Below are 13,946 nucleotides of genomic sequence, written 5' to 3' on the forward strand. Positions count from 1 at the left end.
CTTCTCACATGGTTTTAATGGTTTGTTGCACACATCAAAGAATGACTTCTCATGTAGTGTTTTTATTGGTGCAATCCATTTGGCATTTTACCTTGGATGTTTATAAATTAAAGAGGTTTACTTTCCTTCAGTGGTCTCTCAGACATGGTTTTAATCTTATTTGCCTCAGTATGTTCCTTAATTTCTGACATAGTTATTTGTTAAAGGTTTGATGGATAAGTCTGTTTTACTATATAAGGCTGTTTTGTTCCCTCCTAAGAAGGTTTTTTAGCTTCCATCTAGCTTTTCCTGGCGAGAGGTTAGTGACTTCATTTCTTTCATGTATGTTTCTATTCTTTTTCAGAGACCTTTTGATCATTTTTGTTTGGATCCGGATCCCACTCAGTGAAGAGCCTTGCCAAGTCAAGTATGTTTTTTTTTTTAAATCTGCATTGACTTCCAGCCAACTTATTAAAAAACGAAATTCTGGTAGTAGTGACTTCTATTGATATTGGGGTGTTCCATAAGACCACCATGTATGGTAAACAGTTGTATATATAATTGGTCTACCACTCATGGTTATCATGAGTAAAGCTTAAGTAAGGGAATTTTGCCAATCCCTGCTGATATTTCATTTGAATAAATCAGGGTAGTTTGCTTTTCAAAATAGGGAATATAAACAACAGAGGTCTTTTGCACCTGAGAGATGCTTGAACTCATTATTACACTCAAGGAGAAGAGAGCAAAGCTGAGTTCCCTCTTACCAATGACTTTGGATGATTTTCCCAGATATATGGTGGAAACAGGACTTCATAATTCTGGTTTAGAGACTTTTGCTTTCTGGATAATTGGAGCAAGGTTCATCTTATTTATTATTTTTGTGATTTTGATGATCGTAGAAGAGAGACCTTAATTCCTTGTATTTCCACACAAGGTGTGTCAATTGGTTTTTTTCCACCTTTTCTTTATAATTCAGATGGATGGTGAAAGGAGGTGCAGGTGGTGTTGGCTTGTCTCTCTGGTTGTGGAGTTAGAATTTCACTTCATAAACCGATGCTGGGTATACCCTGCAACTTCAGTTTCTTGAATTTTCTGCTTCTGAAGATGGAGGTGAAAGTTTGTCCACTTTTGTGTTGCTTTTTTCTTTTTGTAATTCCTGTGACTCAACCTACTCCATTCTGTAACTTTAAGGTTGGATTCCACTAGTACCACATTACTAAACAAGTCAAAATCATGAATGATCCTCATGCTAAAGCCACTGTGCCTTGGATCTAGATTTGGGTCAACAGTCCTAATGACAAGATGTGGGAACCTTGACTACCTGATTAGGGTCTGAATAAATTAATGTTCTTCTAATGATGTTAGGGTGTTGTGTTGTTGATTATTTTACCTCTACTATGCAAGAATCACATATCTTGTTGTCCAGAAGAAGAACTTGCCTTTTCCAGAATGATGTGGGTGAAAAGAATTGCAAGTTTCAGATTGTTGTGGGCAACACAGTTGAGTAAAATGAGCTGGAGCAAACAAGGTAAGATACGTTTAGATGGATATGGAAGAGAAACTTCCATTGGGATAAACTATAGCATGAGAAGAGGTAAGTAAGTATTATCAGAAGTATGTTTCCTGTGTGAGAAAATATTAACCTTTCTGAACACTTGCTAAAGAACAAAATGGTATAGTAAAAGGAATTAACCCTAAACTTAATAACAGAATATATACAAGATGATAGTAAACAGTTCTGTGAATATTTTGGTATTTATAGATGTTTATCTAGTTAGTTTATGTATGTTAGAAAATTAATACTTGAACAGTCATGTAACAATCAACATCAAGATGAAAAACTGAGTTAAATTCAGCAGACTGAAACTTGCAATAAACATCATATTAATGAACAAAACAGGCCCAACCAAAAATAAAGTTTAAGACACTTCATATATTGGAAATATACCCAGGGTACAAGTTATAATGTAGGATGTAAAATGTACCCTATGTTTTGTGGGGTGACTGTAGAAGTAGGACCAACATTGTAGTGGGGATACACCATCTACCAAACTTACCTTTCTTTTGTCAGTCTCACATTATGAAGAAAAAATCACAAAGAAAAAATACATGTTAGGAGAGCAAGATGTGGATATTCAGACCTACAATGTCCTACATTAGTATTGCCCTTTACAGCTTCTGTACTGTTGTGGGAAAGCAACTTCTCTTCAAAGTAATAAAATAATATTGAAAAATAAAAAAACAAATAAGGTTTACCACTGGCTATAAGTAAGATAAACTTACTTCCTGATGTTAACCAACCCCATTATGATAGCAAAGTCCTACATTACCAATAAATTAGAAATACAGTTAATAAACTATACTTGTATAAAACTTCAACCAAGTTGTCTAAACTAGTATTACTTCCAACCATCTGACAGTAAGTTTACTCATAGTGTCCACTGTAATTACGAATTTTAAGACTTTATTTGAACTTCTATATGTGATAGGCATTCATCTGTTTAAAAACATAAAATACTTAATGAAACTTCAAGCAAAAATGTCTTCATTTTTATTTCATGATATTTATTTATGCCGATAAACGTGAGTAGATAATTCACTTATCTAGAGAAGAACATTCATACATAAAAATAACAAGTTCCTCTGAGAGTTTCTTACAAAATCTTGAAAGATTTTAATAAAGTTAAGTATTTTGTACACAAAGAATGGCTTTATTCTAATTATGTCTTTCTAATAAGATGCCATTTATCTATAATAATTATTTACACTCAGACTGTTAAAATAGTTTGAGTTTGAGGTGGTTTTCAGTTTAGTATAAAAATATATTTCCTTCATCTTATAATTTTATATACAATTTGTATAACCTATATAATCTAAATGAATATCAGCATTTTCTTTAAGGTGAATACTTATATTTTACCACTTACTTTCTGTACCATGTTGCTAACTCTGGCTATTATCATCAACATACAGTGCAATGAAATTATTAGAAATATAAAAAACCTTAGTTTTTTTACAGTAATACCTTTTACAGATGTTTTATTACTTGTAATTTTGGGTCTTTTTTACATATAGTAATTTTTTGGTGTTTTATATTTTGCCCTTGTCATCTACCACTTACTGATCTTCACATAGGTCAATGGTGCCCTCCAAGCATGTTACTTTACTGATCTGGACACAGGTCAATGGTGCCCTCCAAGCATGTTACTTTTTATTTGGAAGACATGCACAACCTTTTAAAAACATTTTCATGTATTGTGTGATATTGGAGGCCTTCAGAACTGATGCAGACTATAGTGTATATTTAAAAAATGTTTAAGCCAATTAATTATGTATTTAAAACATGACTGTAATTTACACAATTAACTAAAATATTATAGTAAGACCTAAATATAGTTTAAACTGTATCTGTAACTATAACATATTTAGGTAAGAAACAACTGTAAGTGCTATAGGGGATAAAGCAGACAACATTATTACATTTAATTTCATGTACCCTGCAACAACAACTGTGGACCAATTTCAAAATAACTGATGTTGATGTCTAAAGTTATTTATTTCTAATAACCATACACATATGTATGTAATGTCTACGTGTAGGCTACAAATCTCAAACAAATCTGTTCAAGGTAGGTGTCAGGAGTTGAAGAAATTTATTGCTTTTCCAACTGCATTCATGTGTAGAACTTTAAAATGAATGAGTCAAAAAGTTGTGTAAAAACTCTTGTCTAGATGTACTTCTGTTCAACTAAAATTGTATTTTTAAAGATACAAAGTAGAGAATTTTCATAGCCTGCTTGTCATGTGAAAGTACATCTGAAAATTTAGTAGTTTTTAAGCTTTAGTTTCTTTTGAAATAAAAGATTTGAAACTTGGATCACAAAAAACTTTGAATCATAACATACATTATAATGTAATTTATTTCACACACACACACACACACACACACACACACACACACACACACACACACACTGATATTAAAGGTCTTTGATTGAATTTAGGATGTAATGCAAAGAGTTGTACACAAAAGGACTACCCCCTGTGAAAGAGTTAATACATTTTTTGGTTCATAACAATACATTTAATAATTGTATTTAATGTGTTCTTATTAGGAACTTTTAAAATGTTATCAGTGAACATAACATGTTAAATGATCATCAACTGAATAAAGTAGTAATAAAAAGTGTGGAAATTGTTATAATTATTTTTTATATTTCACTGACTATGTTGATTGTATTAAAACTTCATCAAATAAAGTGATTTACATCCGTTATTAACTATGACTGTTGTATTATTTATTTTGATCTTAGATATAAAGACTGATGTGACAATCTATTGTGGAAGTCAGTCTCATGGATGTCAAGTTTTAGTACAAGAGGATCCATTAATAAAAGTCATCAAATCTTCAAAACCAAATGATATATGTGAAAACAATGTAAATAGAAATGATCTTAAACAATTTGATATACACCAGGGGACAGAAGAACCATACAGTCATATAATCTGTGGAAAAGAATCTGTTATAGTGAATTACCAAAAACAAGACATGATTATACATACTGAAGAGAACCTGTATCTTTGTACAGTGTGTGGAAAACACTTTGGAAGAAATTATAGTTTAAAAATACATCAGAGAATACATACTGGGGAGAAACCTTATAGTTGTACAGTTTGTGGGAAACTCTTTATAACAAAAAGTAGCTTAAAAACACATCAGAGAATACATACTGGGGAGAAACCTTACAGTTGTAAAGTTTGTGGAAAACATTTTGGAACAAGCAGTAGCTTAAAAAAGCACGAAAGAACACATACTGGGGAGAAACCTTACAGTTGTGCACTTTGTGTAAAACATTTTCCAACAAGTAATGAATTAAAAAAGCATGAAAGGAGACATACTGGAGAGAAACCTTACAGTTGTTTAGTTTGTGGAAAAGACTTTTTAACAAATGATGAATTAAAAGTACATCAAAGACGACACACTGGAGAAAAACCTTATTGTTGTGCAATTTGTGGAAAAGACTTTGGGACAAATACTGAATTAAAAATGCACCAGAGAATACACACTGGAGAGAAACCACACTGTTGTGCTGTTTGTGGAAAATACTTTAAAAAAAATGCTGAATTAAAACTACATCAAAGAATACACACTGGTGAAAAACCTTACCATTGTGATGTTTGTGGCAAACAGTTTGGATGTAATTCTAATTTAAAGAATCATAAAAGAATACATACTGGAGAGAAACCATATAGTTGTGAAGTGTGTGGAAATCATTTTTCAACAAATCGTTCCTTAAAATACCATCACAGGATACACACTGGAGAGAAACCTTACTGTTGTGTAATTTGTGGAAAAGACTTTAGAACAAATGGTGAATTAAAATTGCATCAAAGAATACATACTGGTGAGAAACCTTATCATTGTGATGTTTGTGGAAAGCAGTTTGGATGTAATTCTAACTTAAAAAATCATAAAAGAATTCATACTGGGGAGAAACCGTACAGTTGTGAAGTGTGTGGAAAACAGTTTGGAAGCACCTCTAACTTAAAACAACATCGAAGAGTGCATGCTGGGAAGAAACCTTAAAGTTTCATGATTTGTGAAAAATATTTTTGAAGTAACTAAAAGTGTTTGTTTATGGATTATGTAGAATATTACATTAAATAAAGTGATTTAAACATGTATCAGGGAATACATACTGGTAAGAAAATGTACAGTTGTACAGGCTGCATAACTCACTTGTAAGAAATTGATATTTAAAAATACATCAAAGAATACATACTGCAGATAACAGTTGTGCAGATTGTGGAATAGATGCTGGAACAAAAAGCCAAGTGAAATGACAATAGACAAAATACTTGTTGGTATCTGTCAAAATGTTAAGAGGACAAATGAAAAGGATGTTGTGATAAACAACTATCCAAAGTATGAAGATATAGCTTAAAATTAATGCAGACATTGCTGTCTGAAATCATTGTTGGTTGTGAATATTCAGTGGTACCTCACAATTGATTACGTGCTCTAACAAGATGTTGAACATCATGTAAATACTAAAATAATTCTGCATGCTTTACATTTTGGATATTGTACTCATATAACTCATAGACCTGCAAAATGCATTTCGGTTGAGTTGTGTGAAATATTAATTTGGATTTTTGAATAAAAAAAATCTTTTTTATATGGACCTTTTCCATCTATTTGTTATCTTTTTAATTCCACTGATGTAGAAGTTTGTCATCTATTTGATTACTTGTTCATCCCAGTGATGTAGATGTTTGTTATCTATTTGATTACTTGTTCATCCCAGTGATGTAGATGTTTGTTATCTATTGAGTAACTTGTTATTTCTATTAATGTAGAAGTTTGTTATCTGTTGGGTAACTTGTTCCCATTGATGTAGAAGTTTGTTATCTATTGGGTAACTTGTTATTCCCATTGATGTAGAAGTTTATCTATTGGGTAACTTGTTATTCCCATTGATGTAGAAGTTTCTTATCTATTGGGTAACTTGTTATTCCCATTAATGTAGAAGTTTGTTATCCATTGGGTAACTTGTTATTCCCATTGATGTAGAAGTTTATCTATTGGGTAACTTGTTATTCCCATTGATGTAGAAGTTTCTTATCTATTGGGTAACTTGTTATTCCCATTAATGTAGATGTTTGTTATCTATTGGGTAACTTGTTATTCCCATTAATGTAGAAGTTTGTTATCTATTGGGTAATTTGTTATTCCCATTAATGTAGAAGTTTGTTACCTTTTGGGTAACTTGTTATTCCCATTAATGTAGAAGTTTGTTATCTATTGGGTAACTTGTTATTCCCATTAATGTAGAAGTTTGTTATCTATTGGGTAACTTGTTATTCCAATTATTGTAGAAGTTTGTTATCTATTGGGTAACTTGTTATTCCCATTGATGTGGAAGTTTATTATCTATTGGGTAACTTGTTATTCCCATTGATGTAGAAGTTTGTTATCTATTGGGTAACTTGTTATTCCCATTAATGTAGATGTTTGTTATTTATTGGGTAACTTGTTATTCCCATTAATGTAGATGTTTGTTATCTATTGGGTAACTTGTTATTTCCATTAATGTAGAAGTTATCTATTGGTTAACTTGTTATTCCCATAAATGTAGAAGTTTGTTAACTATTGGGTAACTTGTTATTCCCATTAATGTAGAAGTTTGTTATCTATTGGGTAACTTGTTATTCCAATTAATGTAGAAGTTTGTTATCTATTGGGTAACTTGTTATTCCAATTAATGTAGAAGTTTGTTATCTATTGGGTAACTTGTTATTCCCATTGATGTGGAAGTTTATTATCGTAACTTGTTATTTTTATTAATGTAGAAGTTTGTTATCTATTGGGTAACTTGTTATTCCAATTAATGTAGAAGTTTGTTATCTATTGGGTAACTTGTTATTCCCATTGATGTGGAAGTTTATTATCGTAACTTGTTATTTTTATTAATGTAGAAGTTTGTTATCTATTGGGTAACTTGTTATTTCCATTAATGTAGATGTTTGTTATCTATTGGGTAACTTGTTATTCCCATTAATGTAGAAGTTTGTTATCTATTGGGTAACTTGTTATTCCCATTAATGTAGATGTTTGTTATCTATTGGGTAACTTGTTATTCCCACTGATATAGAAGTTTGTTATCTATTGGGTAACTTGTTATTCCCATTAATGTAGAAGTTTGTTATCTATTGGGTAACTTGTTATTCCCATTAATTTAGAAGTTTGTTATCTATTGGGTAATTTATTTCCATTGATGTAGAAGTTATCATTTTTTTCATCAGAGAACTTTGACACATGCATTTTGATTTCTTCCAGACATTTTAATGTGTTCCCACCAAGAGAGTTCTGTGGAGATGAAACATATGGTAATCTGTGGGCTCAAGGTCCAATGAATATGGTGGATGAATAAGAACATCCCAACCAAACTGCATTAATTGGTGTTGGGTTTGCAAAGATGCATGTGTTTTGGTGTTGTCATGATGGAAAACTATACCTTTACCAGAGACTAGTGAAGGAAGTTTTTCATCCAATGCTTCCCTTAACTGGCCTAGTTGTCAACAGTATTTATTTGTGTTAATTGTGTGATATAAAACAAAACTCCCTTCTACTGGCCTAGTTGTCTACAGTATTTATTTGTGTTAATTGTCTGATATAATACAAAACTCCCAATCCCAACACACAGACAACATTACCTTTTTCTTGGGATTGCTTAATGATGTTTCTTGTTGTCGTGTTCATTGTCTTTTTCACTGGACATTGTTGTAAACAATCCACTTTTCATCACCTGTTACTAATCTCTTTAAAAAGGTTCAGTCTTATTATGTTTTAATGAGAAATTCCAGACCAAAATTCTATTGAGTAAATTTTTCCAATCAATTTGTATGGTATCGAACATTGTTCACCATTTCTAACTTATTTAAATACGCAACTGCTTTATAAGAAATGTTCAACATGTCAGTGACTTCTGTTGCCATGCAACATGGATTATTTTTAGTGAACATGGTTATTTTGTTATTGTCAAACGTGATGGGCCTTCCCAACCTTTATCATCCAAGCTGAAGTGTTACATGTCCGATAGTGTACTGAGTCAACTGCTTTAAACAATGTTTAAAGAACATGCATGCCAGTACCATCTGTTGAAATCCAAATAATTTTTTTTACACAATCGAGTACATTTTTTTCAGTATTTCTATATGTTTTATGTGGTATTTACCCTCCTTTACCACTAACAGTTGCTGAATCAGTAGCATAAAATTAATAGCTCCTAACTCTGACACAAAATACATCATAGATGTTAATAATGAACTATGCTAATGGTTTATAGTATGGATTGTCCATTTGTTATTTTTTATTGTTTGATATTATACCAACACCCATCATTCCAGTGTTTACAGATACCACGTAACTACAAGCTATAAATATAGTAGCTACAAACATTTTACATCCATACACAAACTTGTGGGATATTGCTCACCATGCATTATAGTGGCCATGAACATAGGTGTATCTAATGGCTGAAAGAACTAAGCATACAGTGAATTGTTTTTCACCGTAGATTTTTGTTGTTTTACTTGTATAACCTCTAGAATCTTCCTAACGAATATCGAATATTTTTTTGTTAGTCTTTCTATTTTATTCCTTATTTATTTTATAGTAAGAGAATCATCAGTGTAGAATAATAGAAAATCAATTATAGTTTTTTACTTACTAGAATGATAGCAGACTGTTAACAGTGGCTTATTTTTACAGCCTCAGCTTCTAACCTTTTCACTTCTGCTTTTGTTTAATTCCTTAGTTTTATCACTTTACTTTTTTCTGTATATGAAGTATCAGATAACAGCAGAATGTTTAGGGTAAAGAATTGATTAGGTTACAATTAAAACCATATTTTTTATTTCAGATAACAGCGGAACGTTTAGGGTAAAGAACTGATTAGGTTACAATTAAAACCATAAATATATTTCAGATAACAGCAGAATGTTTAGGGTGAAGAACTGATTAGGTTACAATTAAAACCATACTTTTATTTCAGATAACAGCAGAATGTTTAGGGTAAAGAACAATGGTCACAAAGAAACTGAGGCTATCTATCTATGAATGCCTATCACAAATAAACAACTAAAAGTTTTTGTAGAGAAAAAATGGTAAGAATCTGTCATTTAGGTAATTGCTTTAATAGCTTCAATGAAATTGGGCCTGTGTTGATGTTTGAACATTTTATTGACATCTCAGAAAATTGAAAAGGTTGGATACCCAGCTTCCAAAACAGTACAACCTCTTCTTACAAAAAGCTATCTAGGCCTTGATTTATCATCTGACAATTGTTGAAATTTTTATTTTATAAATCTTTTATACTCCTCCATTTTTGCATCATTCTAGCAACATGTGACTGCCCTCCCTCAGTCATACTGTACCGTCTATACTTGTACAGCATAATCTTGATTGCAACTACAGTGTTTAGACATGTATACTTTGTTTTCATTTGAATCATGCTTGATCACGTGTAGCTTCTCGCTAGTTTTAATTTCAAGTTTTGAGTTAATAGTTAATTTTGATGTTTTATGTTTGTTTTCAACAGTTTCTAAAATTTTTTTGTGGGGAAGTCAAAGTTGGCTTCTGAATTAAAATTTTGATGTGTTGATGGGAAAGTTCTTACCAATATACATTGATGATGGTAATGTCAGTAGTCTCCATTATAGCAAGTTCATGATATCTGCTGAGGAGATTCCAGTTGGACTCTGTTGGATATTTCATCAGGTAATTCCCCTTTTACAGATAAATATGCTTCTGGTGAAGCTTTTACTGTTTTTCAGCCCTTGATGTTTTTGACACGTAATGCTGACAGTCAGGAGAGTTTGACAACTGTGCCTTCCATAGAAATTATTGATCAGGTACATTAAATTTTACTTTTGTTTTTAGCTCTTCATTCTTTTTGTTTGTAGGGTGGCTATCCTGAGCCTGATTATTTTTTTCCACACTCGTATGGCATTCTTGTGCCTCAAATCCCTATTTGTATTCACAGTGTTTTTATCCTCTCCTTCTCCTGTGGGGATTAAATCGTGAGGCTTTGATTGGTTTTAATTGGGCTCAATTTTCTAGGAATTTTCTTCCTTTAATCATCCTCTTAAATGTTATTTCTTCATTTCAGTTCTTATCTCACACCTTCTTGTAGTCTCGTGGCCTATTTGTTGGTTTTGGTATTATCTCTCATCAGCTGGATCTTATGTTGTTGGAATATCGTGTATGAGAAATTTTCATCAAACCCCATTTCTTTGTAGAAGAGTCTTTAGGGTCATTCTGTCTCTGGGGTCTAGAGTCTGTGTGGCAAGGCTACATTCCTGCATTGTCCTCCCTGATTTTTTACTTGTCATGTCATACTGTTACTGCCCAATCTTCACCTCTTTGGGTTCCCCATGCCCCTTCTTCCTTATACCAGTCTTTCTTTTCATATACATCTTCCATTTCCTACAGGAGTCAGCATTGTTGGTGATGAGATTTCTTTTCAAGGGTAGATGGAGGCCAGATTATAATGATGTCCTTTTTTCCAGGATTATACACTAATCTGATAGGAGTCTGGAACTCATCTTCATTATGTTCTGGCTGAATACCTTTCTTAAAACATCATGGAGTTCTACATTGTTCTTCAGTGGGTTTTTTTCCTCGTGTCTTTTGATGACCAAATTTGATGCGACAGATACTTATTTTCATATTCTCATTGCTCCAGAGTCCTGCTGTTATCTTTGTTTTATCCATGGTTTTATTAGTTTCAAACACTGCTGTATGGTCTTGCTTCAGCTTCTTATGTGTTCTGTCATGTTGTCCATTCCTTTGTGTGTCCTCCACAAATGTTGGGTCTTTGGACACATCATTACATGGATGGATGGCTTCTGCTCGCCTCTTCCCAGGTCCAGTCTATTACTTACACCCTATTGCATTTTCAGGACTCTGCTAAGGTAGGGTTTCTCATCATGTTGGAGAAATCTTTTAACCTTCACACAATACATTATTCATGTGGTGGTTCTCTTTGCTTTCTATCTCAGTCAGCCTCAGTCTTTCCACTTTAGGTTTGAGGTATAAAGCAGATGGGTGCTGAAGTCCTAGCTTCTCCTTCTCTTATTGCTTGAGATGTTCTATCTCATTTGAAGACATGGGCCTCTCTGAGAGCTCTCACTCTCTTCAGTTGAGCTAAAGTACATCCCCTTTAGTGGACACTTCTCAATTGGTGGAACTTATCTCACTATCCCTTCAACTATCCCATCACTTTTCCACTTGGGATCAGGACCAGCCGTGCTTGGAGGATTCATCAGGACTCAACCATGATGAGGGCTCCCATTCTTCTACCTCTTCCCAAGTCTTATCTGTTCACAAATGCATTATTGGTGAGTTGGAGTAACTTCTCTCAGCTCTCAGGAGATTTTGGATCAGTGGTATATCAAGAAAACTTTTTCATATCAGTATTCTGGAAGTTTTAGTTGTTCATTGAGCTCTCAATCATTTCTCCCCATTCTTTCAGGTGTGGATGGTTATGGTTCATTCAAATGTTGTCACCTGTTTCACCAGTCTGTGTTTTCTAACACTCAACTTTGGTCAATGACTACAATATAATGATCTTGACATGTCATGTTCCTGAGATTTTGAATCTGGTTACAGACTGCTTGTCCTATCTTAACCAAGTCATTCCTACAGAGTAGTACCTTCATTCTCAAGTTTTTTAGTGGGTGTGTTCTTGCTTAGGAAAACTACATATACAGACACTCACTGTAATGCCAAATGTTCTTCCTTTTGGTCTCCTTTCCATATCCCTCAGCTCTGGGACTTGATTCATTTAATCAGGATTGGAGGGGCCTTCTTCTGTATATTTACCCTCATCCAGACCACTCCTTGTCATGTATTGCTTGTTGCTCTATACTGGATTGCTTAATTGCTGTTTCCTGTGCTCTAATCTATAATGGAACAACAGTCTGTAAGCCCTTATCCTTGTCCATGTTGCTCCTCCTATAACTTCAATTGAACATGCCTTATCCCAATATCACCAAATTCCATTTTCACACATGGCTTTACTCTGGTCAATTGCCTTTACTCAAGGACTCACCTCTTGTGTAGTGTCTTTGCCTACTAATACCATTTGACCTTCCTCTCTACCCATGTGTCAAAGATGTCGGTCTGCCCTTAGACTGTTGTCTCTTCACTGACTCATCTGTTCTTTGGTTTTTTCATCTGTCCTAATTCTTTACTTGGTTATTTGATCAGGATTTGTCTGTGTTCAAGTTCAGACTGCTTTCTCCTGTTTTCAACCATTTTCATAAATTCTCCTCCTCCTTTATAATTTACCTCCTTTTTCATTCCTTTTGTCTTGTACATCCACTCTGTCCCTTTGTGATTCCAGGTTGGGATCTCAATGGGTTCTTTATGCCCTTGCTTGTTCTCTCATTGAACTCATTACTATGTGTTCTTTGTACCATCTTTCTCTTAATACCTGTTTCCTTTTCCTCTTAGTTTGTGGTCATCATGATATTTATGCTTATAATGCCTTCTTTACACTTTATCAATCTTCGTATGTATCCTAATTGTTCTAAAACATCATGAAGGTTTTACCTATTTTTTCTGTCTTCATTTTCTCTTTGTGCTCTTGATCAGATCTCGGTTGTCTTCTTTGTCCAATGCAGTCTCTTCATTGTTATGTGTCTCCCACTGACTCCTTTCATGGCTCCCAGTCTTGCCTCTTCATTACATGGAATCCCTCTGTTTTATGTGATCATTCTGCTATTACCCTTATGGCTATGTTTGGAAACTTTTACAGCTAGCTTATTCTGACTTGCAGTGAAAAGTTGTCAGCTGTTTAATGTTTCTTTACATCAAAAATGTCATTTAACTATGTACTTAGCTGCTCAGATCTGTTATTCTTTGGAGGAGATTATTCTAGCCCATATGTGGACAACTCACAATGTTTGTCACATGGTTATTAATCTGGAGATAAGTTGACATATTGCATTATTTTATTTTACCCTTTTCTTTTGCAGTTGCTTTACATTGTATTTCAGGATCCCAGCTAGTAACAGGTGTTGTCTGGTCAGGTACACTGGTTTTTGTATCTTAGCACTAAGTTTTCATATTTTCTAACACTCAGTGGCTATTGGGTGTTTCTCTAAAACCACTGACCACTTATCTAGAGGTGTATCTATATTATCACATTGTTTTCTATCATTTTATATATATTGTGAACTGTCACTGATGGTCTTCATGAGGAAAGCAGACAGAGATTTTCCCATCCCCTGTGATCCCTGATTCTTATAATCACGTTTTTCTGCTTTTCAAAAGAGGAAAATGACAATGCCTTTTGCACTATCTCAGGCATTTTCATTTTTCCATACCACAAAATGTATATTCTTCCCTCTTTCTTCTAGTGGAACAAAGGGGTCATTGCTACTTGCATTTCACAGTT

General features: G+C 33.4%; 1 protein-coding gene across 1 annotated transcript in view; it reads left to right on the forward strand.

Moving 5' to 3' along the window:
* The window catches only part of LOC143222981 (uncharacterized), a 92,643-nt gene that overhangs the window by 21,997 nt on the left and 56,700 nt on the right, over positions 1-13,946 (forward strand). The window contains exons 3-5 of the mRNA XM_076450335.1: positions 4,293-5,564; positions 10,280-10,395; positions 11,269-11,457. Of these exons, the coding sequence (XP_076306450.1) occupies positions 4,293-5,564; positions 10,280-10,395; positions 11,269-11,457 (1,577 nt within the window). The remainder of the gene's footprint in view (positions 1-4,292; positions 5,565-10,279; positions 10,396-11,268; positions 11,458-13,946) is intronic.

Source organism: Tachypleus tridentatus, chromosome 1, assembly GCF_004210375.1.
Source record: "Tachypleus tridentatus isolate NWPU-2018 chromosome 1, ASM421037v1, whole genome shotgun sequence".
NCBI classification, from domain to species: domain Eukaryota; kingdom Metazoa; phylum Arthropoda; class Merostomata; order Xiphosura; family Limulidae; genus Tachypleus; species Tachypleus tridentatus.